The sequence below is a fragment of the Sciurus carolinensis genome, chromosome 3 (assembly GCF_902686445.1).
Source record: "Sciurus carolinensis chromosome 3, mSciCar1.2, whole genome shotgun sequence".
Lineage (NCBI taxonomy): Eukaryota > Metazoa > Chordata > Mammalia > Rodentia > Sciuridae > Sciurus > Sciurus carolinensis.
In genome coordinates this window covers 174,267,466-174,294,927 of record NC_062215.1, presented here as the reverse complement: position 1 = coordinate 174,294,927, position 27,462 = coordinate 174,267,466, and the positions used below count along the sequence as shown (strand labels likewise).

The 27,462-nt window shown below is 45.0% G+C and overlaps 1 protein-coding gene across 2 annotated transcripts; it reads left to right on the top strand.

Annotated features, from left to right (window-relative positions):
• The first annotated feature begins 444 nt into the window (after positions 1-444).
• Slc16a14 (solute carrier family 16 member 14) lies at positions 445-27,462 on the top strand. 2 transcript variants are annotated; one of them, XM_047544465.1, is made up of 5 exons: positions 445-794; positions 7,907-8,178; positions 14,246-14,389; positions 16,388-17,365; positions 24,379-27,462. In XM_047544465.1, the coding sequence occupies exons 2-5, from the start codon at positions 7,920-7,922 to the stop codon at positions 24,528-24,530; spliced, it is 1,533 nt and encodes a 510-aa protein (XP_047400421.1). In that variant the 5' UTR covers positions 445-794; positions 7,907-7,919; the 3' UTR covers positions 24,531-27,462. The 2 variants fall into 2 exon arrangements, with proteins under 2 accessions (XP_047400421.1, XP_047400422.1); XM_047544466.1 differs by lacking the exon at positions 445-794 and adding an exon at positions 4,730-4,888.

Below are 27,462 nucleotides of genomic sequence, written 5' to 3'. Positions count from 1 at the left end.
CCCTGTTGGGAACAGGGTAGGAACACAAAGATGAATTTTTACGTGCCTGCTGCCCTCTGAATGTAGGCAATAGACACTGCAGAAAAATAGAAAGAGGTGGCGTCCAGGTGGGACAGAGGATGAGGGGTTTTCAATCCTTTGGGGCTAAGAATTTTGCAGGTCCTGCCCTTCGCTGTGCAAACTGCTATATTTTGAGCCCTAGACTTAGGTAAGGGTCCAACTGATCCTCGTGTCCTGTCCTAGAGAAATGGAAGATACTTCTCTTCTCACGTGCGTTCTGGATGAGAATAATGGGCTTTTCCTTGGGTTACACATGAGCAGAGCATCAGCGAACCTCAGCCATAAGCGATAAAATTCAACCGGCCACAAGAGTGTGCCTGTGAGGTGACTGCAGATTTTTTTTTTTTTTTTCCCCTGCCAAACCAGAATTAGCCGGTACAGGAATGAACCAGCGTGTGGAGATTTGAAATTGCACCGATTGAAAGGAAGCTCAGGTTAGGCAAAGACGCCTCCAGATGCACCCTTTTTAAAGCCACCCGGATTGAAACATCGAGCCTTCAGCTCCACAAAACGTTCACCTGGCCGGGCAGCCGGCGGCGGAGGAGCCCGGGAGCCCCGCACCGAGCGCTCGGAGCCGGGCGGAGAGCCGAGCGCGGCACCCGCATCTCCAGGATGATAGGCGACATTGCAGCACAGCTGCACACCCAGCCGCGTAGGGGGCTCAGAGCGGAGCGGCAAGTTCGGGGGTCGGCGCCCGCAACCGAGTGAAAGTGCAGCCCGGAGGGCGGCGCGCGGTGAGTATCCCGGGGCTGCACGGAGCCGCCGGCCCAGGGATGGAACGGCGCGGGGCATCTCGGAGCGGGGGACTCGGGCGCCCGCCGCACCCCAGGGACCTTCGGGAACGGGCGCGCCAGCCCCGGGCGGGGTCGGGAAGGCTTCGCGGGGCGCCGAGCTCGTGCCAAGGCCGCGCGCCCCGGGCTCGCGAGCTGCGGGTGGCGCCGGGGCCACCAGCCGGCCCAGGCGGCGCGCCGGGCGGAGCGTGGGACGCGCGCCTCGCTCCCCGCGGCCGCCCCGGCCCCGCGCGCGCCACCAGGGCACCCCGCGCTGCTCTCCGGGGAGCGCGCTTTGCCCGTGCCCAGCCCGCTCCCCCGCCGCTCTCCAGGCCCGGGTTTGGGATGGGATGGAATCGGATGGGACCCTGATGGGCCCAGAGGAGACCGGGCGCTGCGGCGAGGGACATTTGGGGGCGCGGAATTTCGCCCACGCAAGCTGCGGGCACTGTGAACCGCCCAGCTTGCTCACAGAGCCGCCGGGTCCCGAGCGCGCCCGGGGGCGCGGGGTGCCCGGGGTCGGGACCGGAGGCTCGGGGTGTCCTGGCCTGGGCGGGCCCTCGGAGGGCGGGGCACCGGGGCGGGTCCTGCGGCGAAGACCTGCCTGGCAGATGCCGTCCACCCTTAGCGGTTCCCAGGAGGCTCCTCCCGGGAGGAACCCAGGGACCGAAAAGGGGCGAGCGCCTGGGGACGGCCATTTCAGGGCTCAGTGTCTGCCAAGTCCCCGTTGGTGCTTCAGGAGCTCGACTCTGCCGTTTTCCTTCTTCGGAAAAGTTGGTTCGCGATCGTGAACACGGATGATCGAGGTTGTTATTTGGAATTAGAAAGAGTCCCTTTCGCCTTGGTGTGTGAAAGAGACGTAGGAAGAGGGAGAGGGGCTCGGAGGAGAGGCTTTGAATCCTGCAGGCCTGGTTCAGAGTTGGGCTCCACTGTCCAATAGTTTGACCTCTCTAAACTTCAATGCCCCCATTCGACAGTTGACTCAGTTTCTTCCTCTGTGAAATGGGGACGTTAAAACCAATGGGCAAGATCAATTGTAGTGGAGAAGCCACCCAGCACAGTCCCCACCCACAGCAGGCATTTATATGTTTAGATTCCGCAATTTGATATGAAGTCAGCCGGGGTTCCTGGCTTCTGTCAGCTCGACCCAGCTGCCCAGCCTTCTCTGCTCCGGCTCGAAAACCTCTTGACCCCACCTGCACCCTCTGCAGGTCCCCAAATTCCTGTACACTCCCTGTTTAGAGAGCAAAAGTACCCAAAGAGGGCCAAAATGAAGGTGAACCCACCTCACCGGTGCATCTGGTAAAGAACAGACTCCCGTTGCTAAGTCCACCTTTGTGGCAAGACTGACATTTTAGTTTTATCCTGAAGTGTACTTTATCCTTTGATGTCTCTTAATAATGAGCTCATCACATGCACATAATGACAATAGCCAAATTAAAAATGAACGACTTACTTAAAAAAACTTGCTGTCTTAACAGAACTGTGGAGAACTGAATTTTGTTTTAAACTCTGGTACATTCCAGAAAAAGCTGCCATAGCCAGGTGTGGTGCGCAGCCAGGTGGCTGTGCAGGTGGTGTCCCAGTCACGGGGCAGGCTGAGGCAGGAGGGCCACAGTTTCCAGGTCAGCAGCCTTGGCAATTTAGCTAGCTGCTGTCTTAAATAAAAATAAGAATAAAAATAAGAACGGACTGGGGATGTGGAGTGACTCTGGGTTCCATCCCCAGTATGGAAAAAAAAAAGCTATTTTCATTTTTGCCCATTACTACAGCTGACCCCATTTCCTAGGCTACACATGTTACTTTATCCTCTCCCCCCTTATGATTTCTTCTTCGTTTACAAACTCACATTTGCAGAGAATGGAGAGTTCACTGTAGGTTCTATACTCCTCTCATTTCCTTCCTTCGCCTGTTCCAGGTGAGCGCCGCTGTTACATGCTGAGCTTCCAGCAGCAGGTGTGCCTAGAATGTACATTTTACACGTGGACCCTTAGCAGTAGCCCCACACTCACTCCTCCATTCACCCCAGTGTGCCGCACTCACGTGTGGTATGTCAGGACGCGGAAGCAGTCAGGAGCTTGAAGGTGACACAGTGGAGAAAGACATGGAGCAGGGCGGTCCAGATACCCCCTCCCAGCTCTGTTCTCTCCTGGTGTGGAGTTGTGATACTGAAACAATGATTTTATATCTAATAACTGTATAAATGCTAAAATGCTAAAAGCAGACTTGGAGGAAGGGGATGTCTTAGTCTTCTGTTGCTGCAAGAGAATACCACAAATCAGGTAAATTATAAACAGTAGGAGTTTATTCTGCTCACAGTTCTGGAAACTGGGAAGTCCAAGATGGAGGGGCCCACAGCTGGTCAGGGCTTCTCATCTTAAATGGTGGAAGGGCAAACAAGCATGCCCAAGACAGGGAAAAATCAGGCAAACTCATCCTTTTTATCAGGAACCCATTCCCAAGATAACTCACCCACTCCAGGAGTAATGGGCTTCATCCACTGGTGCGGGCAGAGCCTAGTCACCTCTTAAAGGTCCCACCTGTCACTTGCCTCACAATGGCAACTACGTTTCAACCCATTTTGGAGGGGAGTTCAAACCATACCCAGAGATTAGCCCTCTTCTGTTGTCTTTTGTTTTAGCTAAACTCGTTCGACAATAAGTTAACTGTGATTAGTCAGAGTAATTATTTTTAGAGATTTGTGTATAAAGTCAAATGACTGTCTTGTCTGGCAGAGCTGACCAGAATCTGAACGAGCTCCTTTTTTGCCCCCCTCTGTTTTCCATACTGTATTCTTCACGTACTCTCGTGCCTCTTGAATAAAATTTGTCCATTAAGTGTTGCTCAATGTCATTTATTTATGAACAGATAAGGAAGTGCTGAGAGCAGTTCAACAGCAACTGCATCTTTTAACCCATAGAATAAATAATTCAGTAAGAATATAAAGTTCTTCACATTGCTTTAGAAAAGTGCTCAATATTTCAAGTACTTTCCCATGGGTTGAAAAATTACAAATTGTTGTTGTTACTTCAGAGACTCAGCTGTAAGTGGACTTTAGGAAATACCAAGTTGTTGCATTATCTTATTCAACACCTCTGAGCATCGACCCACTGAATGTAAAATGATGTTGCTCCTGTGGGCCATTCACATCAAGCCGTGTGGTTCTCTTTCTGGCTCCTTGGGATTCAGCATATGACTAACAAGGACGGGGAGAACACAGCCACCAACCATCCCTTGGATCCCTTCTAGGCTCATCCCCTGGGCCTCTGACTGCGTCTCTTCCCTGTGAGTGTGGGGGCCCAGGGCTGCCCCTTCCGCTCTAGCCCCAGGCAGGCTCTGACATTGGGAGGAGGAGGCGGAAGGTGGACCTAAGGACACACGGTCTCTTGCTCACTTACCCACTGTTGCCCTCACAGGAACCTGGAGCCCAGGGCAGACGGGATGGTTTCCCAAGACAAATGACTCTCGAACTGTCTATTTTTACTTCTCTTTTTATAACTTAACCACTAATTTGCCTGAGTGGAAGAGATTGATCTAGATATATAAAAGAAAGGAGTCTTTATTTTCTTATGTTTATTTAGAATTTTTTAACCAGTAAGATAAATTCAAAAGAAAGGAGGAATTCCTTGTAAGACTATCATTCAAAGAATAATCTCCATCAACCCCTTTCTTTGGTTCATTCCACTCTTCTCTTCTGCAGACACGTGTTTTGGACAACAGCAAGCACAAAGGGCTGATCGCATCTGCCCGTCTTGTACCCCTGGTGTAGAGCTCACATTGACCGTGATCACCTCTCCGTGTCTTCAAAGAGCCCTGGGCGGCAGACTGGCCTGTGTAGATCTACCATCCTCGTTTAACAAGTACACTTCTCTGATGTTGCGTGGGAGAGGTGTTTTCAGATTGGTTCGGTTGGTTTTCGCCTGAAGTTTAATTCAGTTGAATCTTGAAAGAAGAGCAGAAGAGAAGCGAGCAGGCTAGGAGAGGAGTCTGTTCCCAGGACAGGGAAGGAGAGACTTCCCGCCCTGCTGCTGAGGAGACTGCTGTGTGGACAGCTGCAGGTGCTTCAGGGCAGAGGGCAGAGAGCAAAGGTCAGGCGGGGGCAGGAGGTGACCTGAGAAGAGCCTGGCAGCAGCCGACTCACCAAGTTAGGGGAGCTCAGGCAGGGTGCCAAGGATAACCTGACGGGGCGGGAAATGCCATGTAAGCAGAGCGCGGGAGCACTGCCCACGTGGGGGAGGAAGGGTGCCCAGGCAGGGAGCAGCGAGGCACCTGGGCAGGGCAATGGCTGAGGATAATTAAAAAGATAAAAAATCTTGATGAGAACAAGGTGTGAGCGACAGGAAGCCGTCAGGATGAGCCCAGGATCGAGCCACCCTGCCTCTCCTGGTGTCCTTGATTACCTGAGCACTTCTCCCCATCAGACCCACCCAATTCGCCCTTAGAACGAATGCTATCTTCAGGGATCCGCAAAGCTTTCCTCTAAAGGATCAGGGAGTAAGTTAAGTTGGAGGATAATGCCTGTGATCCCATCAGCCTGCGAGGCTAAGGCAGGAGTATAACAAACTCAAGGCCAACCTGGACGACTTGGAGAGACCATGTCTCAGTATCTAAAAAGAAGGGAAGAGCTGGGGATGTAACTCAGTGGCAGACCCTGCGGTTCAACCCCAGCATGGGGGTGGGGAGGAAAGGAAAGGTGAATAAGAATAATTTGTAGCTCAGGTGTGGACAGACACAGGCTGTGACCGCTGGGCAAATTGCCACCACCTGCTTTTCTCTTGTCAATATGAATAAAAACAACCATCAAGGGAGAGATTTTATTTGGAAGTAGCAGGGTTTTGCATTAGAATACACATGCCATGGCAAACTATGGTTTATTTAAGGAGGTCGATGCAAGAGGAAGTTCTTAAAGATCAAGGGAGGAGGATCACATCAGGTATTTTGAAACAATAAACCTTGCTGAGAATGATTAATTGGAAGAACCTGGGTGGGAGGTTGACGTCTTTGTGGAGGTACTTCTTGTGTATGGTGGCAGTGGCCACCGCCTCTGCAAGTCGTCTAGCAGTTTTTGTGGTAGTTACTATCCGGCAACTGCATGTGAGAACGCGTCCTTCACACCCTCCTGGCTTGGATCACTTGTTTTGGTAGCCATGACATGGCGACTCCATTTTGGTTTTGACAACCTCGGCATGTCTTTCACACTCTCCCACCTTCCCCAGCATGGTGCTGCTGAGAAGCTGCCCACAGCTGGCTTCCTCCTGTACTGGACCCCAGAGGGGTCTCTTCTTACACCCCCCTTGCCCCAGCAACAAAGCGATTCTCAATGATAACTGTGGGACGTCATCCCCACTTTTTTACATATTCTTCTGTTTTATGATGAAAAGATGAGCATATTTCAGTTTTAAACATGGTATTGAAGTTGAGTAAGAGATTTCAGATACAGTGTCAACTAAAAATGTCACTTTCCAAACCAAAGTTTTGTTTTTTCCCGCCTCAAAACCTTGCACTGTTTCACGATTTCAGCTTTTGAACAAAAATATTATCTCAAGTGGGAACGTAGAGTGACAGCAAAGTCACTCGAGTTCTGATTCTTTGTCTCTCTAACAAGTGTGCGGGCAGAGCTCATCTGGAATGTTCTGCTGAGGGCACAGTCCGTCTTCAGCGTTCCGTTAGGGGCAGCAAGGGGTAGTGCCACAGCAAGGGGCTGCAGACTTGGACTGTGCCCCCCGGGCTCCGACAGTTCTGAACTCTTAGGAGCTTCCAAATGAATGTGTAGCTGGTGCCACACCTATGTAGGGGCAAGGGTAAAACTAGGGGTTCTTTGAAATAACATCCATTACAAACAGAGGAGTAATAAAAACAGCCTCATTTGAAGCATACCTGTATATCATCGGACTCAACAGAATTGTTTGGAATTTAGCAAAACAATTTTTTCAGGGAAGAGTGTTTGTTGCTGTCATTGTCTAGAGTTGCTAGCACATAGCGATGATGATAATAATTTTAAAAAAGCAGACCAACCAGTAGTCATTTATTATTGTTTTAAATTCTCTGTGAAGCCAGGCATGGTGGGGCACACCTGTAATCCCAGCAGCTCAGGAGGCTGAGGCAGGAGGCTTGCGGGTTCGAAGCCAACCTCAGCAACTTGGTGAGGTCCTGAGCAACTTAGTGAGACTCTGTCTCCAAATAAAAAACAAAAAGGGCTGGGGATGTGGCTCAGTGGTTAAGCACCCCTGGGTTCAATCCCTGGTACCAATTAATTTATTCTCTACGCACCAGGCTCCACAGCATTCTGAACACTGGGCAGCGAGCTCCCTGGCTCTGTCCCTGGCTCTGTCCCCATCACTCATAGCTTGGAGCAGCACCCCACAGGGCTCATTTTGGCCTTCGGAGTTGCCCGACAACCATTTCCACTTGTCAAGTGTGCGGGCAGAGCTCATCTGGAATGTTCTGCTGAGGGCAACAGTCAGTTCCATTACCTTGAACACAGAGGCCTCCACACATTCTCAGCTGAGACTTTAACTCCTAGTTCACCAAAGAAAGTAAACAGTGGGTACACCTTTCCATCCCACCACCCACCACCTCAGCCCATCCCCGCATCCTTCCTCCAGGCTTTCGCTGACAAGACTAACCATCCCACCACCCCTGGGATTAGTAGTCATAGTAGTCCTCTTCCTCCTCCTCCTCCTCCTCCTCCTCCTCCTCCCCCTCCCTCTCTCCCTCCCTCTCTCTCTTTCTCTCTCTCTCTCCCTCCCTCTCTCTCTCTTTCTCTCTCTCTCTCCCATTTTTCTTCTTCCTTCTTCCCTCTTTCTCCCTACTCTCTCTTACCTTCCTTTCCCACCCAGGGAAAGTCACTTCACTTCTGTTTCTCTGATTATAATGCTTATGCATGGGATGCTTATGTATGGGATGACTGCAAGGTTTCATAAAAGCATTTAATTGCAGGAAAAAGTAAGGCATGTTCCCAGATCTGCACAGATTAATCTGAAGGTCTGAGGTGACATTGGAGCCACTATCCAAAGAAGACAAAGATCATTTTTTTGTTTGTTTCGATGTTCAGTTAGTTGTTCTCTGTATTTCAGGAAATCTTGGAAAATGTACACAAGTCACGAAGATATTGGATATGATTTTGAAGAGGACCCCAAGGACAAGAAGACAATGAAGCCCCACCCAAACATTGATGGCGGGTGGGCTTGGATGATGGTCCTTTCCTCCTTCTTCGTGCACATCCTGGTCATGGGCTCCCAGATGGCCTTGGGTGTCCTCAACGTGGAGTGGCTGGAGGAATTCCACCAGAGCCGCGGCCTGACGGCGTGGGTCAGCTCCCTGAGCATGGGCATCACCCTGATCGTCGGTAGGTCGGCAGCGCATCCTGCCTTGACCCTGAATGCTTGGTGGCACTTCTCCACAGTGAGCGGCACCTCATTTTTTTAGATATTAGTGATGTTGCTGGTTTAATTGTGGTAAAATATAGAGAACTTAAAATGTACCCTTTTAACCATTTTTAGGTATGCGGTGTAGTCCCTTTAAGTACATTGAAATTGTTTTACCAACATTCCTGCGTCTCCAGAGTGTTTTCATCTTCCCAAATTGAAACTCTGGTGGTTCAGCTCCCCAGCTCCCCAGCTCCCCAGCTCCCCATTCCCCTCTCCCAGCCCCTGGCCACCGCCATTTTCTCTGTCTTGACAACACTAGGAATTTGACTCTTCCAGGCACTTCAGGTAAGTGGAAGCGCACATACAGTATTTATGCCTTTGTGTGACATGACTACTCAAGTGTTGAACAATTTAGAGCATTTTAAAACTAGAGCTCAAAAACTCTCAAGCTGTTTTTATAATTGTTTTAATTCTTGATCTGTCATTATAAATAGCTGCTTATTTAACATTTATGATTTTTTTTAAAAGGTAAGGGGCTAGACATGCAGCTTAGTAGTAGACCACTTGCCTAGCATGTCCAAAGCCCTGGGTTCAATTCTTAGCATAACAGTAATAATAATAATATTAATAATAACAATAATAAATTATTAGTAAAGTAGGAATCTTATTTTAAAATCCTAATATTTTAAATTTGAAACATCATGATCATCTGTTATTCTAAAAATCTATTAAACTGTTTTGAGAAAGGTTACTGATATACCTAACAGGAAGAAGTGATAAAATATTCTTGTGTTTTCTAGTTAAATCTGACCACACAGCAATCTAAAAAACCAATTCTTACATAGTTGGAGCTACTAACCCAGGAAGTTATTATAAATATAATGCTATTATGGCAAATGTGTTTCAGTTTGGAAACCAAATGACTTTTACCATCGACTAATATTTAATAAGCTTCCATCATACACACCAAGTGCTTTCTGTTATATTATCTCATTTAATTGAATTTAATTCTATTTAATTTTATTAATCCTTTGAGATAATTAGCACTGTACCTTAATGTTTTCAATTGTTTCACCTAAAAGTAAAATGATGCCTTACATCAATTTTTTTCGTAAATACACAATTTTATTTGCTATTTTCAGGGGAATGGTAAGCTGATAAAATACGAATACCTAAAGAAGTATAAAAGTATAAATATCCCCTTAGAATAAATTTTAGTGAGTTAAGTCTTAATATCTTTAATAAAAAAACAAAAACAAAAACAAAACAACCCATAAGCCCGTCTATTATGTCAATGTCAAAATCAAAAAATGCTAAGCACCCAGCAGCTCCCGAGGGCCAACGCAGGGCCACCTTCCCTCGGAGCTCTGCTGGGGAGGACTGGGTCAGCCAGTGGCTAACTCTGCCCTATAGAAAGGTTTTACAAACCGTTTAAGCTGAACCTTTGACAACATACAAGAGGCCTTACGAAAGGAGGAGGTAAATCCTAGATGCTGGAGAACTTGGTTAATCAGGTTATTGGCAAAGAAGAAAAAAGGAGGACCTAGGCAAGAAGTTTCTGGAAGCATTGACATGAGCCAGTGTCAGAGCCTCTGACCTCACATGGGCAAGTCCAGTGGTCAGTCTGCACAGCTCCCCTGGGAAGTGGAGATCAAGAGGCAGAGCTTGCTCAGTGGGGCCAGGCCCCTGCCCCAGCTGAGGAGCCTGAGCCCGCAGGGGGCAGCCACCACAGGAAGTCCAGCAGCCGCAATGGCATCCTGGTCACATCAGTTTTTAATTTAAAATATTTATAAATCACTGGGCATGATGACACATGCCTGTGATTCCACACCTCAGGAGGCTGAGACAGGAAGATTGCAAGTTGGAGGCCAACCTCAACAACTTAGCAAGACCCTGGTTCAAAATAAAAATAAGAAGGGTTGGGGATGTAGTTCAGTGATAGAGTACCACTGAGTTCAGTCCCTGATACTGCAAAAGATTAATTAATTAACTTAATATTTATAAATCGTTTTTGGACGTAACATTATTGACTGATACCTTTAGTTCTGCATTCATCTTGTTAAAACTGGGACTGTTTGTCATATGAAAAATTTCGGCAAGACTGGTATTGTGATACCCTCATGTTATTCCAGCAACCTGGGAGGCTGAGACAGGAGGCCTGCAAGTTTGAGGCCAGCCTCAGCAATTTAGTGAGACCCTGTCTGTTAAATTACTGTTTATTATCCTAAGCTTCCTAGTATGAGGTATCTGCAGATAGGTTGAATAACTTGAGGGAACCTTTGCAAACCGAAAACTGCATAACAGTTCCCCTTTATTTAGCACCTACTATATACCAAGTGCATGTTATATGCACAATCTCGTTCATTCTACAACATTGGAGGCAGACCATCTTCTCTGAGATGGGAAGGTCATGCAACACCCACATTAAGTAACTCACCCAAGATGAATAACTTCAAACCTAGTCTGTTGGGCTCCAGTATTGTGTGCTACTACAAGTGAGAACCAAAAACATATTGGAAATGAATAAGTATAAATTGTTTTCATTTTTAAATCATGGTAAACATATTTTGGTTACCTCTTTTTTTTTTTTTTTTTTTTTTCTTGGTACTGGGAGTGACCCAGGCGCCATCTACCATTAAGCTACATCCCCAACCCTTTATTAAAATTTTTATTTTGAGATAAGGGTCTCATTCATTTATGCAGGCTGGCCTTGAACTTGGACCCTCCTGCCTCAGCCTCCCGAGTCACTGGGATTACACATGTGCCCTACTGTGCCTGGCACCTCTTTTAAATTAAAATTTAAAAAAATCATGAATTTTGTTGCAGTACTGCGTAAAAGTCACCCCTTTCTTCATCAACGATTTGCACATGGCAAATGCAATAAATATGCACTGTTTCCTTCTGACAAGATGGATTTGCCAGGGTCCTGCAGGAGGTCCCATCTTTTAATGAAATGTGATCATTTCATGCCTAGGACAACTTTTGTGATGACAGCTCTTTGAATAATTCTCGGTGGGGGATCCATAGACTTCAAAGACAATGTACTTGCTACGCAGATTGAGAACTGTGGTTGTCAGTCTTGGCTGTATATCAGAACAACCTGGGGAGCTTTTAAAAATCCCGATGCTCAGGCCACACCCAGACCATTAACCCAGAATCCCATAGGATAGGCTCCAGGCATGACAAGTAGTCCAGTATTGAGCAATGCAGACGGCCATTGGTTCAGAGGCACTGGACTCTTTACCCTGCTCCTTTGCTCCTGGCAAGACTCCTTGGACTTTCTCCAGCCATCAGATGCTGCAGCAGGCCAAGTGTGCTGACCTCCTGAGGGGTTTCCTGCAGCGATGGCACTGTGCGATGCAGGCAGTGTCCAGGATTCAGACTCCTGGAGAGGAGAAGTTCTGATCCTGTGCATAATCTCATTCCAAAACACCGAACTATGCTACCAACGGCTGTGTCTCAACATAACTGCTCCCTCTCTCCACAGAGCCTGCAGGGAGTTCTTTTTATTTGGGGAAATGGCAATTGGATCTTGGTGATGCTGGCTGGACCACAAGCAATAGTTAGGAAATAAAACTGAGCCAGAGAGCTTGGGTTTGGGTTCAGATTCCATTTTTAAATTTTTAAAATTTATTATTATTTTAAAATTTTAAGTAGTTGTTGTTGCTGTTATTGTTTTTGAATCTGGGGATTGAACATAGGGGCTCTTTACCTTTGAGCTATGTTCCAGACTTTTGATTTCTTATTTTGAGACAGGGTCTTGCTAAGTTTCCCAGGCTGGTCTTGAACTTGCAATCCTCTTGCCTTAGCCTCTCGAGTAGCTGGATTAGAGACATGCACCACTGCACCTGGATAAATTCCTTTCTTTGTTTTTTTCTTAAGTCTACATTTCAAAACTATAGAGAATTCGCAGCATTTCTGGTCTGACTCTGCTCATCTTTGAATCATAAATGTCTGAAGCTTCATTAAGAGTTGAGTACTCAACTAGATAGCCAGACTGTTATCAACTTAATGCCATCAGCTATTGTTAGTTTAATATTTTTATCAGTAAACAGTTAATACTTTCTGTCGGGTTTATCAATTCCTCCCAATGTGAACATTTCACTGACTTGGGAATCTCCTCCTTTTTCGTTTCCCCCTCAGACGTCTTCTTAGTGCATTATTTCATAAACTGCAGTATCTGGGGAAGACCTGCTTCTGGGCCCATTCTGTAATGCGCTGCACTGTGACCTGTGGACTTTTCACATCTTAAAAGGGCCACTGATAGCTAACACATGAGTCATGCATTTTTCCTTTTTCACCCACTCATTCAAGTTTGGCATGGTCAAATAACCAGTGGTTTAGAAAAAGAAACATCTTCAACTTATGGTGTCTGATTTCACTTACCCCAATGGTTGCATCAGATGTTTATACAAATGGGCTTATTTTACAGTTTAGACGATGTGCATATTTTGTAATAGATAGCATTCACTCTATTTATATGAAATATATTTAATATATATTATATCATTCTGAGAGGTTTAATTTACTGAACTACTTGCTATAATGCAACAGGGTCAATTAAATTAACAAGTCTTTTGTCTTCATCTTCATAATGTTCAGGATTAGGCACTTTTGAAAACACAGACAGGGCTGAGGGTGTAGCTCAGTTTAGGTTGTTTGCCCAGCATGCCTGACCCTGTGTTTGATCCTAGGACTGCCAATCAAAAAACACTAGACAAAATAAACTCATTAGCAGACAAACACAGAACTTTAGAGGAAAATTTTACTTGTTTGGCTGGGTACAGTGGCATAAGCCTGTGATCCCAGCAACTCTGGAGACTGAGACAGCAGGATCACAAGTTCAAGGCCAGGCTCAGCAACTTAGCGAGACCCCGTCTCAAAATAAAAATAAAAATGGCCGGGGATGTGGCTCAGTGGTAGAGCACCTTGGGTTTAATCCTCAGTTCCAAAAATAAATTTTAAAAAAAGTTCTTTAAATTTTAGTTTGGGCTAAAAGGGGAAGCTCCTTAGAGCTCAAAAATTTTTAAATTTGTAATATTCCCACCTGCATATAGAATTTCATAACCATAGAGAGTAATACCAATCACAAAGGAACCATCTTTCTGAACATTGAGTATGAATTACTATTTGAGCAAGGACTCATTGATCACAAGTCCAGCATTTGCTTCAGAGACATTAGAAATTACCACAAAATCATGGAGAAAAGTTAAGAACTAGAGCATCAAAGTAAAGAAAGCAGTCTGGGTGGCTGTCATATAAAGCTATGCCATGCACGCTGTCACATCTCGTGCCTTTGGGTGGGTTCCCGAATCTCCACAGTGTCGTAAAGGCGAGGCCTGGCGAGTCCTGGGCTGGCAGTGTCGGGAGGGACTGAGTGGCTGGAAGGTGAGAATGAGGCCTTTTCAGCATGGTTTGCACTGGGGTGTCCTCGGGATAGCAGGCCATAGGTACCCTGTGTGAAGCACAGGAGTTCTGAGAACCCCTTTTGATCTTGAGTCAAAAACATAGTTGTGTAAAGAGGTCAAATTGTCTAGACTGGCCAAATGGACAGTGTGTGACCCAGTCAAGCAGAGGTCCAGCCACCACATGCCCCCTGCTGATCTCCGCTGTGTGGGAAGGTAGTGTGTGTTGCCACTGGATTTTTTTTTTTTTTTTTGGTGAATTCTCATAACTTTTAAATGTTAGCAACCAATTTCAAGTATTTTCAAACCTCATTTGGGATCAAAATGCTCCTCTAGGCTGGATATCACCCCTATTCCTCTAGTCAAGGACGTCTGTTGTAGACAAGAGAGATGAGCCAGTTTATTCATCTCTTTACTTCAGGTCTGTCTACCTTGAAAATCTAGAACTTTGCACTCTGATGAGATCTAGTTATATCCATCTGTGTGCTGGCAGGATTTTGTATGTAAAACCGTGTTTGTTGTTGCCTTGTAAATAACAACTCTAGTAGTGTTTCATTCTTTGTCTTCACATGGGGATTCACTAAGAAAGCGCGAATATGAAGTGCCACTAGTCAATTCCTTTTCCAACGCTCTGTGACAGGACCGTTCATCGGCTTGTTCATTAACACCTGTGGGTGCCGTCTGACTGCGACCCTCGGCGGGCTGGTGAACTCCCTGGGCTGGGTGTTGAGCGCCTACGCCGCAAACGTGCATTATCTTTTTATTACTTTTGGAGTGACAGCTGGTAAGCATGTTGTTTTTAAAATTTTGATTTAAATGTTTTACTAGGCATTTTGGCAGTGGATTTAATTGTGGAGAAAAGAGAAGCATTAAAATATTCTGTTCTGTCTTCTCCGTCCCACCCCACCCAACACTCCAGGAAACACTTTTTAATGTAAGATGCTAAATGCACCTTAAGTGTAGGAAACCAACCTAACAGCTGTGCTGGGCTGCCCTAATAGAATCAGAGCAAGTTTCCAATACGTGGTTGTAAATGGGAACCCTTTCTCCTGTGAAGAACAGGGAAAGGAGGCCCGCAGCACAGACTTGGGTAAATAGACAAAGGTTAAGGAAATTAATAACCTTCTCTCACTTAATAGCTGTAGAATCAAGCATGAATCAGAATAATCCTTTACTCTTTCAGCCCTGTTCAAATTAATGAAATAGTGTAAAGCCCACATACACGTGGAGATTGGGAGAAGTGAGCTAGTGCACACTTAGGTGTCGTTACCGAGGGAGTAGGTGACACTGACTGCTGGGCAGTGTGGTTTGCATATCCGCTCTGCAAAATGTATTCCCGGCTGCAATTTCCTTTATCCCCAGGTAGTGGGATTCTCGAGATGAGCAGTCACTTCTTCGCACAGCTGTGTTTCAGTGAACCTGGTCCAGCCTGACTTTTTTTGAGTCCAGAGCTGAAATGCTCCTAATAAATGACACATTTCGTGAGAGTTAAAAGTTCAAGTTTGGAGTGCTGACCCTTTTTTTTGACTACTTCCCTGTGTGACTTTGATCCAGTTACTTAACCTACTTCCTTACCTCGGTTTCCTTAATTGCAAAGTAGAGAGATGAATAGTGCTTAGATCACATGGTTATGGAAGGGGTTGAATGAGATAATTTATATGAAGCCCTTAGCACAATGCTTGGCACATAAGAAAGAGACAGATGTTAGCTAATATATAAGTATGCTATTTGAAGTGTAATATAAATATTTTATTATAAGTTAATTAAGTACATGCTTTGTGAAGCAGGGGGTGAACACAAAACCTGCTGTATCTATGAATGGCCAAGTTATTTTTCTGAAATTTACTTCTACACATATACACACATAAAACACTTTTGTATCCTTTAAAGCACAGTTTGAAAACCTCCATGTGAAAGACCTGATAATCTTGGTGGTGCACACCTGTAATCCCAGTGGCTTGGGAAGCTGAGCCAGGAGGATCACAAGTTCAAAGCCAGCCTCAGCAACTTAGTAAAGCCCTAAGCAACTCAGCAAGACCCTGTCTCAAGATAAAAAATTAAAAAGGACTGGGGATGTGGCTCAGTGGCTAAGTGCCCCTGGGTTCAATCCCTGGTACCGACAATGATAACAACTTAAGATGTTTTCCCTGGGTGGTTTAGAAACTTTTTTCCATAATAGTCCAATGAAAAGAGCCAGGCAGCACTGAGAATTTTTTGGTTATAAATAAGGAAATTAAATACTCCTTTGACTGAGAGGAAAGAGAACCACACTGGGGTCTCTGGGAGGACTCACAGGACCCCATATGAACTTGATGTGGTGGTGTTTGGTTAAATGGTCTATAACTTGATCCTCAAAGCGGGAACTTGAGATTTATTCTCATCATTTAGAGATTTCAATGGTTAGACTGTGTTTAAATGGGATTTTATTTATTATTGTTAATTGCTTATTGATCCTCAAGTAACATTATGTCCACATTCGTTCATGTTATTCATTCGTCTCCTCAACACATATTTATGGAGCAAGGAAGTAGCTGTTTTTGTTTTGTTTTGAAATGCTGGGGATTGTACCCCGGGGTTCAGCCCTTTTTATTTTTATTTTGACACATATTCTCACCGAGTTGTGAGGCTGGCCTCAAACATGCAATCGATCCTCCTACCTCCGCCCTCGGAGCCACAGGGATTGCAGCACTGTCGTGTCCGGAGAGCAGGGATCTTTGAGTGCTGCACATTCTGGCTGTGGTCACTGAGGTCACAGGTGTATTTTCCCGCTCTCGCTCTGCAGGCCTTGGCAGTGGGATGGCCTACCTGCCGGCAGTGGTCATGGTGGGAAGGTATTTTCAGAAGAGACGAGCCCTGGCCCAGGGCCTCAGCACCACAGGGACAGGATTTGGTGCGTTCCTGATGACCGTGCTGCTGAAGTACCTGTGTGCTGAGTACGGATGGCGCAACGCCATGTTCATCCAAGGTGCCGTGTCCTTGAACCTGTGTGTTTGTGGGGCGCTCATGAGGCCCCTCTCTCCTGGGAAAGGCACCAGCCTGCCAGGAGGGAAAGATCCCCGGGTCCTGCCAGCCTGCTCTACGGAGTCTGTGAAGTCAGCTGGACCACTGGGCAGAACAGAAGAAAAAGACAGCGGGCCCGGGAATGAAGAGACCCTGTGTGACCTTCAAGCCCAGGAGTGCCAAGGTCAGGCCCGGCACAGGAAGAACGTGTGTGCTCTCCGGGTTCTGAAGACCATGAGCCAGCTCACCATGCGCATCCGGAAGGGCTTCGGGGACTGGTACTCGGGTTACTTCGGGGCGTCCTCACTCTTTACTAATCGAATGTTCGTAGCCTTCCTTCTCTGGGCTTTGTTTGCGTACAGCAGCTTTGTCATTCCTTTCATCCACCTGCCAGAAATAGTCAATTTGTATAATTTATCAGAGCAAAACGATGTTTTCCCTCTGACGTCGATCATAGCAATAGTCCACATCTTTGGAAAAGTGATCCTGGGTGTGGTGGCCGACCTGCCCTGCATCAGCGTCTGGAACGTCTTCCTCCTGGCCAATTTCACCCTCGTCCTTAGCATTTTTATTCTGCCATCAATGCACACGTACGCCGGCCTGGCTGTCATCTGTGCGCTCATCGGGTTTTCCAGCGGTTTTTTCTCCCTGATGCCCGTGGTGACCGAGGACCTGGTTGGCATCGAACACTTGGCCAACGCCTACGGCATCATCATCTGTGCTAATGGCATCTCTGCCTTGCTGGGACCACCGTTTGCAGGTAAGCTCTCCGAGGTTCTAAGAGCCTAGAGTGCTTGCAGGTAGGCAGGGTGGGTTCCCACAGGTGATGAAGCCCAAGATCAGGTAGGAAGGAAGTTGCTCCTCATCTCTTCCTGTTCTTATCTCCCGATTCTCACTTATAAATCTGAGCAAGTTAAAGGCCATTCTTCCATGTAGAATGGAGGTGAGCTTTTGCTCCTCCTCTGTATGATCAGTAGCCAAGCCAGAGGAGGGAGGGCCCTGGCCTCATCTGAAGAAGCAGCCCCCACCAGGGTCCAGTGCTGAGAATGGAGCTGGAGGTGCAGCTCAGTGGTAGAGCACGCGCCTAGCATGATCAAGGCCCTGGGTTCCATCCCCAGCTCTGCAGAAATAAGTTAATTAAATAAATGAAAACAAATACTGAGAACCATTGCCAGATCTTACATTGTTTCTTTTTTTTCCCCTCGGGAGGAGCTAGGAGTCTGGATTCTTAGTTGGCATTTCTAGATTTTCAAAACACCAAGTAGGTCCGTGTTGGATCTGTCCACGTGTTAGTTCCGCTGCTGCTGTAATGAATTGCCATAAACACAGTGGTTCCAAATGATTCAGATTTGTCCTCTTACTGTTGGGGAGGTCAGAGTCCAAAACGGGTCTCATGGGCTAAAATCAGGGTGTAGGCAGAACTGTGTTCCCTTGGGGGCCACCTGCATTCCTTGGCTTATGTCCCCTGCTTTGCCTTCTAAGCCAGCAGCATACCGTCTTCCATCTCTCCCTCTGAGAACCTGCCTCCTCCTTTTACTTACGAGGGTGTGCACCTGGGTGGTCCAGGGTAATGTCTCCCCTCAGCTTACTCACAGCTCCTATGGTGAGTGTGAGCTCCAAGGCCTGTGGGCATCTTTAGGGGCGAGGGGGTGTTTTCTGCCCACCACAGCCTACAAGCCACCAGTTGACCACATCTGGGGTAGCATCTCTCCCAAGCATTGCCTTCATCTCATTAGAGAATTTACTCCTTGCATTGGCCACACCAGAGTCATGGCACTGAGGTCCAGACCAGACCCTCCCGAGTCTGATGTTTGAGCAGGGCTTAGGCTCTGTGGAAAGGCCAGTCAAGCGTAGGCAGGTGTTCAGTCTCCCAGACTCCAGGTGCTGGGTGGAGCTGACAAGGTCTATCCTCGGTCCAAGAACAGGAGGCAGAAGTGCAGATAGGCGGGACCAGACACTAACACCAAGGTGCTGCTGTCAAGGTGGTGGGTGGCCTGCTTGGCCGGGGTTGTAGGAACTGCCAGAGGCTGAGGGCAGGGTCCCAGGCTGACCTGAGCACCACCTCCCAGCCACCCTCACCTGTCCAGCCTCTCCAGGCCCTTTATTCTCAAATCCTCTGGCACAAATAGCTCCTCCCAGTGTCTGGAGAATCCACCTGGGTGCAGAACAAGGCCCTCCCTGCCCCTCCCTTCCCAGCCTTTCTGATTCTAAAGTCACCTCCTCTCTTGGGCCCCCACTGGCAAAAGAGCTTGTGCCAACAAAGTCACCCTTGGAATTGGAGTTTGTGGATTTGGGCTCATAGAGCTGACAGTACTGGCAGCTGGCTCGCTGAGGACTGAAGGCCCAAGAATTACTTCAGGAAACCCCATGGAGACATATGGGGCTCCTGCAGGATCAAGCTGCTCCCGTTCTCTGCCTATGCACAGGGATGCACATGTAGCATATTTAGGTGCTAGTGAATAACCGTGGCAGTGCAACAAATTATTCTGGCAGCCAAAAGCTCTAAAATTGCTCAAGATCTTACTGGGCAGAATTCTCAATCAGTTAGGAATGTATTTTTATAACCCCTGTAGTTTAAACACAGATTTAATTGTATTACATAACCAGAAATAGAGTCCAGGATCTGGATGATACTGAGGTGATGTCCCTGAAATCCTCTTGGCCTGTTCCTCCTGCTGGTTACCTGATGATCTCACAATAGCTTCTGTAAGTCCAGCCATGCACCATTGTTTGTAGCAGAGTGGGAAGGAGGAGGGCAGGCTCAGTCCTAGCAGAATTTTACTTACAAGCTGATTGGCTAGAACTGCAGGGAACTGGTGATTGGAGTATTTCACTTTTCAGAAATCTGTTTGAGAGAAAAAAAGAAAATAATTGGAGTTGCAGGGTAGATCAGCCAACCAGTGGTACCTGCAGAAACGTTAAGTATCCACTGAGGGACGTTAGTGGTGGCTGCTGCATCCTGTTGTTGGAGGTCCTTCGGATATATCTTATGTGCAAGTGGAATCTGCTGTTGGGGGTTCTTTGCATGACCCAGGGGTACTTTCCGCTTCTACTGGTCAGTGTGGGTTTGTTTTTATACCATCACATTTCAACAGCAGCATCACAACAAGCATGGGGTGCGCCAGGATTCATGATCAATACCGAGGTGCCAAAGTTTGCCGGCGTGCTTTCCTTATCCAGTTCCATGTTGGCTTCCTTCTCACTCATGCGCATTCCAGCGGGCCACCTTCTGTGGAAGAGAAAGGAGTTGCAAGCAGAGGACAGGGAGTTCTGCCCAACGCCCAGTCATTGGCCTTATCTCTGCCTGCTTCAAGGTTCCTCCCCAGAAGCAGATTCTGTAGCAGAATATGTTCCACTCTGCCATGTGATTCCACCACGCTTGGTATTAATGGTTGAGAATGCCCATGAGAGCAGAGCAGAGCAGATCGCCAGGCTGGGGGTTCAGAGGCAGTGTTCTGGTGTGGCTCTCTAGGCCAGCAACCTGCAGGGACCTTCCTTTCTTCATGTTTGTGGGTTTCCTCTCCTCCCACTGCATTCATGCACTGTGCAATGGTGAATGGCATTCATTGGCTACTGCACTGTGTTTAATTCTTTGGCTTTTCAGGCCAAGAAGCCAACATTGCAATGAGATGTAAACCCAGCATTTATGCACCATAGGGTCAGGGTGACCGGCAACAAGGGTGACGAAATAACCACATTAGATTCTTGCTAGAAATCCACAGTGGGCTAGAAATTGCTACTTAGCTGAGTATGCTGCAAGGAAAATTACTTGTTCACACATTACTTTTTTTTTTTTTTTTTTTTTTAAATGGATTCAGAAATAAGTGTTTCCCATTTCCCAGAGAATTTTCTTCTGGCATTAAAAAATCTGGTATAATTCAGTACCATGTTAGACAATCACACATTTTCATTTAGGAAAAGAATGTGCAGTCCAAGATACTGTACGGACATTTCGACCACGTCATTTAGCAACGGGAGCTTCTTTATCTAAATCATGTTATCCTATTGCTGAACATTGGCTTCATCTCCTTTAAAGATGCAATGTTAGCGATACTTTCTAGATGTTTCTAGTGTATACAGGCAAGCAAAACTCAGCCACCAGCTTTGGCTGAACAAGGATCCATACATATCTCCTCCATGCACATGGAATCATTAATACCTTAATGATGATTTGCAATGTTTTCCACCAATAGCTGGCAGCATTTGATAAGAAAAACAGCTGCCATTTCTCATCTGAAAAGGAAATGAAGTTTAATAGGGAACCAGATTTTACCTTGAAGCTGTTGATTTGAACTAATGGTCAGATCAGGGTTGTGAGGATCCCAAGTTCAAATCAAGGAACTTAGATCAGAACGCTGAAGAGGTGGTGAAGGATGAAGGAGGAGGGTGGCTTGTCACATCTTCTCCAGGAAAGAGAAGGGTCCATGTATGCCAGGGGTGAAAGCTTGTAGTTAAGTCCTGTCTCTCCTGACCTGCTTTGTATCTGAGTTTGAGTTCAAATTTAGCAGAAATATTAAAACATTATTTAGAAATAAATTCTAAAGTCAGATTGGAGGAAAACTGTGGGATTAACTGAACATAAAATTGAGGACTATTCCTACAGTTTGCACCATGTTAAAATGTTTGGTAAAGTTGGGTGCAACTTAAAAAAGCTGACGTGAGTAGTTTTGAAGCTTGGGGCTTGCGGAGATACTTTCACAAACACTAATACTTTCAGCGGAAAGATGCAAGATTTCAAAAAAAATTAATTCAACTTGTGGCTATAACATTATGTAATATATTCAACAGATTTTCTATATTCTGTAGAGGAAAGATGAGGGATGGGCAAAGGGAATGGGATCCTAGGATATTTTCAGAGTAGTGTGTATTATGAATCTTCCCCTCCCCACCACCAAAAGGGGAAACGTACACACAGAGACAAGGAGCCAAGAGAAGTTCATTAGAAACCCCACAGAATTCAGCACTGTTAGTGTTGACGAGAAAGCACAGGCAGCAGCGTGGAGCGGGAGACGGGGGCCCTTCACCAAATCCTGGAGCTTATGAGCAGTCATTTCAACAACGAAGGAGATGAACAGTCTGAACTAAGACAAATTCGTTTTGCAACCAGGTAGGATTTTTGTCCCATTTCTGAAGTTCATGGTAAGCAGCAGTCAGTTCGAATTGTTTCAGCTGTCAGTATTTGTCACTTGGAGACACCGTTTCTACTTTCTATCACTTGGCCGTGGGAAAAACAAGGACTTAACTACTTGAAGGACAAGGCCAGCTGTCATCGGGATGGATAGACTATGAGACCTCGTTTTTTGACATTTCAGGGTGTTGCTGGGGCTCAAACCCAGGGCTTCATGCACGCAAAGCATACGCTCCACCTCCGAGCTACGTCCACAACCTGAGTTTCCTAGATCATAGGTGGCAGCTAGGCCCATGTATCCTCAGTGTCACCTGCAGGTGACCTACTCGCTCCACCATGTGCACAGCTGTCCACAGTTGCCAACTGGTAACACTGAGCAGAAGTTGGGTGTGTTTTCATGCTGGTGTTGTTTGCCTTTCAGACTCAATTCTGAAGCTGAATCATTATTTTTGGATTCTGTGTTTGCTCTTTGTCCTTCTTGTCTGAGATTGCAGATTAAGGGAAGACCACAGGGTGTTTTACCAAGCCCCATCTGAAGAATGTGACAGGGCTGGGGATATAGCTCAGTTGGTAGAGTGTTTGCCTCGCGAGCACAAGGCCCTGGATTCAATCCCCAGTACCACTCACAAAAAAAAAAAAAAAAAAAAGAATGTGACATTTTTCTGTCCTAGTTTTACATCAAATAACAAATTAGAGAACTTGAAGAACCTTTAAAATATATCCAGAATTCGTAGTAGTTACCTCAAGAAAAGAAGGACTGTACATTTTTATGGCATTGTTTGCTTTTCTTTGTGATGCCTTCACTGATCCCTGTCACCAGATAACCAAGGCTCATCATTTATTCACTTGGTATAATAAACAGATACAGGTAACTATCAAGAGCCTGAGGGACTGGTTTATGCCGTGTTGCTTTTGTGTGGTTAATTGTTGGTGGGTGAAGGTTACCTTGCATTTAGGAATATATTTGCCAAATAGATACTTTTTAAAAGATATTTTTGAAAAGCATCCAAGAATGCTGTTCAGTCATTAAGTCATTTATGGGGCTGGAGGTGTAACTCAGTGGTGGAGCCCTCACCTGGCATGCACGAGGCCCTGGTTCCAGCTCCACTAAAAACAAAACAAAACAAAACAAAATGCATCTTTTTAAAGTTTTTGCTAATCAATTACCAAAGTGGAAGAAGTGAATAATCAAAATTTACACTTTTCCATAAATAAAACTTACGGTGTAGCTAAGTCTTAGTTTGCATAGTTGGCTCTGACAGATCTGTGGCCTGAGACTGGCTCTCAGAATTAACCACTCAAGTAACAAAAATATATTTCACAGTTTCTGAGACACATTTCTTTTTTACATTTTATCATCTCTGAAATTAGAATGTATTTTTAAAGTCCTAAGAAAAGTCCTAAGAAAGCATTGAGCCATACTGAATTGACAAGTATCTTTCTTCCTAAGAAATGAAATAATGGCATATCAATATCTTAGAATCCATTAAATTTATAGTAGCAATATATAGTAGCAGCTTAATAAGATTATTATACAGATATGTTGGGTTTTAATATTACGTTAGTATTTGAAAAGAATGAATACTTTAGTCAATATCTAAGGATGTATCTGGCAATTCAGAGTTTTGAATTTTTAAATATTTAAGTTTAGGGCTTGGGCTATAGTTCAGTTGGTAGAGTGCTTGCCTCACATGCACAAGGCCATGGGTTTCCCTGGGCCCCAGCATCGGGAAAAAAAAAAAAAAAACTGAAGTTGAATAGTTGGGGAAAGTTTGATCAATGGGTGTTAAGTTGGAGTTAGGAGCAAGAAGTTCTGGTTATCTCTTGCACCGTGGGATGCTACAGGGAACAGTGGTGTAGTGTACATTTTAAAAAGCTAGAAGAAAGGAGTTTGAAAGTTTTCAACATAAAGAAACAATAAATGTTTGAGGAGAGATATGTTTAACCTTATTTAAACATTACAGTATTTACATTATCGAAACATTACATGGTATCCCATTTACAGGTAGGTTTTTATGTATTTGTTAAAAGAATTTAAAATATAAATAAAATTTTTGTAGCTGGAAATGTGAATTTTATAAAAGCTGGAAATGTTGATTCTTTCTAGAACAGATGTTCACCCTCACATACTTCAGAATGAATGAACGTTCAAATGTCTTCTCTTCTGCCTCTTTTAATGTGCACTAGACACGTTTCCCGAAGAGTCTTGAGGGTTTTAGAGTTTGTACTTGTGAATAAGAAAATCATTAGGTTCGTTTTTAACTGTTGGCTTTGGCCAGCCTGTAGGCTAACCTGAGGGCAGAGAGCCAGGGGGCTCTCCTCAGGGGCCAATGGCCACTGCACCCTGTGCCCTCCCAAGTCCTCAAGTGCCTCAACAGCCACCCGCAGGCTCTGGGAACACGGACTTGCAACACAAACTCTTAGAAATGGCTACACAGGGCTGGGGGTGTGTAGCTCAGCAGCAGAGCACTTGCCTAGCACAGGCGAGCCCCAGCTCCAAAAATAATGACGATGATGATAATGATGAGTAATAATAATAAGTCAACTCCTATGTTTATTGCAGTAGCAATAAATGCCTGTTTTGTGTTCTTGAGTTTTACTCTGTCAACTATGTTACACTGAATACAATCTTTTTTGTTTTGTAGGGTGGATCTTCGACATCACGCAAAAATATGATTTTTCCTTCTACATATGTGGTTTGCTTTACATGGTAGGAATTCTCTCCTTACTCATCCAATCATGCATTCAAATTATAGAACGATCCAGAAGAAAATACATAGATGGTGCACATGTTTAGCGTCACGTGACTTCAGGCCGGATTTCATTTGTGGTACTCACGCCTACCTCGCTTGGCTGCTGTGAGGAGCTGTGAGGAGCTGTGACCGCGTGGGGAGGAACTTGGTAAATGCCATCGTCATTGCTTTCTGCCAGCAGTACTGCCTCTGCTGGGGAGGCATTGCCGGAAGGTATTAAGGACCTTAGAGAAGACGTGTTTACAGCTTATCAAACAATAGGTACAAATGCCCTCATAAAGCTACTCTCTCTCCTCATTCACTGGGACTAGGATTCTAGATACAAACACAGGGAATAAAAGCTTGCCAACTCATCTACTTCTTTGTAAGGTGAAACTCAAGTATCTGTATGCTTCTAGAAAGTGTATGGATAAGTGGGTTTCAAGCACAAGAATACGACTGGATTCAGATATTAATTATAGGGAGTTATCGATCACCAGTAGAATGTAAAGATAGCCTCCAATCTCAAAGGTAATACAATTAAAGAAACACAGTTTATATTTTTACGAAAAGAATTCTACAGTGAGGAAGTGCGATTTAGAAATCTTCCCGTAAGAGGCGGCATTTGCCACCAATTCTAATTCAGTTATTCAGTATTGAGACGAGTTGAGCGGTAGGCCGGATCCTGAGGCAGCCTCAACGAGCAGCTGCCACCAGTGAGTTCCTCAGCAGAAGCCTCACTAGCACACCACCATCCAACCAAGGGCTACATTCAAGCACTTTATTCACATCCTGGCCCGTCTTAGATTATGAGCATGACCCAAGGCCTTGAACACCTTTTTCTGAGTTTCTCTTGCCCAACAAATAGAGAACTAATTGCTGATTAACATATATGCTGGTGATTTAATCACTTGTAGAGCATGCTGCTGAATCCAGAACTCGAGGCTGTCAAGTCGTGAGGGCAGACAGAATGCCCTTGGTCTGGATGATGGTGCACCTGACGCTGGAGCGGTAGTGACCAGCGGCCATCCCGGGGCCTCTGGCTGATCTATAGATCAGTCACTTGCCTGAGCTGGGCACAGTTTTAAAAATAATTCTTTCATTGATCTCATACACAAGATGACTGTGATCCATGACATAAAATAACACCCTCCTTTATCTGAGATGTCTATTTTTCTAAGCCAAACCTTTTTCAGACTGCAGAATGTTTCTTCCAAGAATCATTTTGAAATTTCTGGCTGCCTTACTTGTTTACACATACCTTTAAACTATTGAAATTTCTACTTCTGGGGCTGGGGTGTAGCTCATAGGTAGAGTGCTTGCCTAGCAAGTACAAGGCCCTAGGTTTGACCCCCAGCACTACGGACCATAAATAAATAAATTTCTACTTGCAATTTGCTCATCACACAAAATCAGCCCTTTAATATCATTGGCAGTGTCTTGAGTCATATTTATCTAAAATGAATACAGCCCATTTTCAATTATCCTTGGTAATTAGAAACAGCAATGCTATTACAGTTCAAATCACAGAATACTGCCCCATGCCTAATTAGCAGCAGTTGCCACTGTACTCCAAGCCCCTCCAAGCCGTTCAGTGATCAAATGGACAAGTTTCCTTTTGTTTCATCTCCGTTATTGCCTACTCTGATGTCAAGTGGGAGGCTTGCGGACTGAAAAGAGCACCAAATAACAGGGATAATAAAAGGCAGCTAGTAGAAATAAAAGCATGGCTGATAGACACACTTGATATTACCTCCAATGATTTGAGAATTGCCTGTGAATTATTGTAGATAATAATTTGCATGTCAAACTCCATTTGGTTTAGCACAACGACCTAGTTATTATTACAGCTTTGGCTGCTGTTACAAAAGTCTGCCCTCTCTGTTTTGATTCAGTAATCTTAAAAGTTGAAGCAATGCTATATATCTGTATTTACCCTAAAATTAGGATAACTAGATTGAAAACATGCTGTGTGTTCTAAAAACTACATTACTTCATTACTTGCATTCTCTGACAACACCAAATGAACAAGAGGCAGTGTTAAATCTTCTGAATGGTGCTATAGCCCACACGTCAGGACGCTCACACTTTGGGTGGTGCATTGTAAGTGTGAACTTTTTAATCCACTGACCCAGCTGTAATTACTCCAAGTTAGACCTGCTCACATTCAGTTTGTACACTTGTTTGTTGACTGACTGCATTTATGATCTACCAAATCAGCAGATGTTCCCATTTTACAAAACTGGAGTAAGACCTGCTTGCAATATTCATGTTGACATTGGAATATTAATATCAAGAATTACAGCAAATTTTTCCTGTTCATGTTACTATACACAGTTCTTTGAAGACACTATAAAGAGTTAATTGTATGTTTATATCATGTGCTTTATAGTTTTCTCCTCACATGCCCAAGTGACTTTCATCTACATATAACTAAATAAAATTTGTCCTCTTTAAAGATGGTGAGTTTTCATAAAATATCTCTATTCTTTTGTTCTCAATGGGAACATTCCTAAACTGTAGCTGAGGACTAATTATCTGTTTTGCTCTTCCACCTGCAACTGTGTTTCTTCAGGCCTGGTCACAGAACATCCTGGAAGGAATCATTTAGGATGTTGTTGTGTTGTGTTTGTTTATATGTAAGTTTGAAAATTTAAATTCAACTTTTAAAGACAGAAAAATAAATAAAATAGATATATTAAGAATGTTCTAGCAAGATTGAAAGAATAAAAACCTATGTCCACACAAAAACTAAAAAATGTGTCTTCATCCGAATGTTAAATTTAAAACACAGCTATTGCATTTCTGAAGTTTTTATCTCTTGCATATGAACAGACACTAGTGAATGAAGATATTTTGCCTTGTTGCTTTTAAATTAAAAATTGGAAACAATTTACATGTTCATCAATAGGAAATAAAGTGCAGCGCTTAGTAAAATTTATGCAAACATTTGGAAAAAAAAAGACTATTCTATATATGGAATTGGAAAACAGTCTT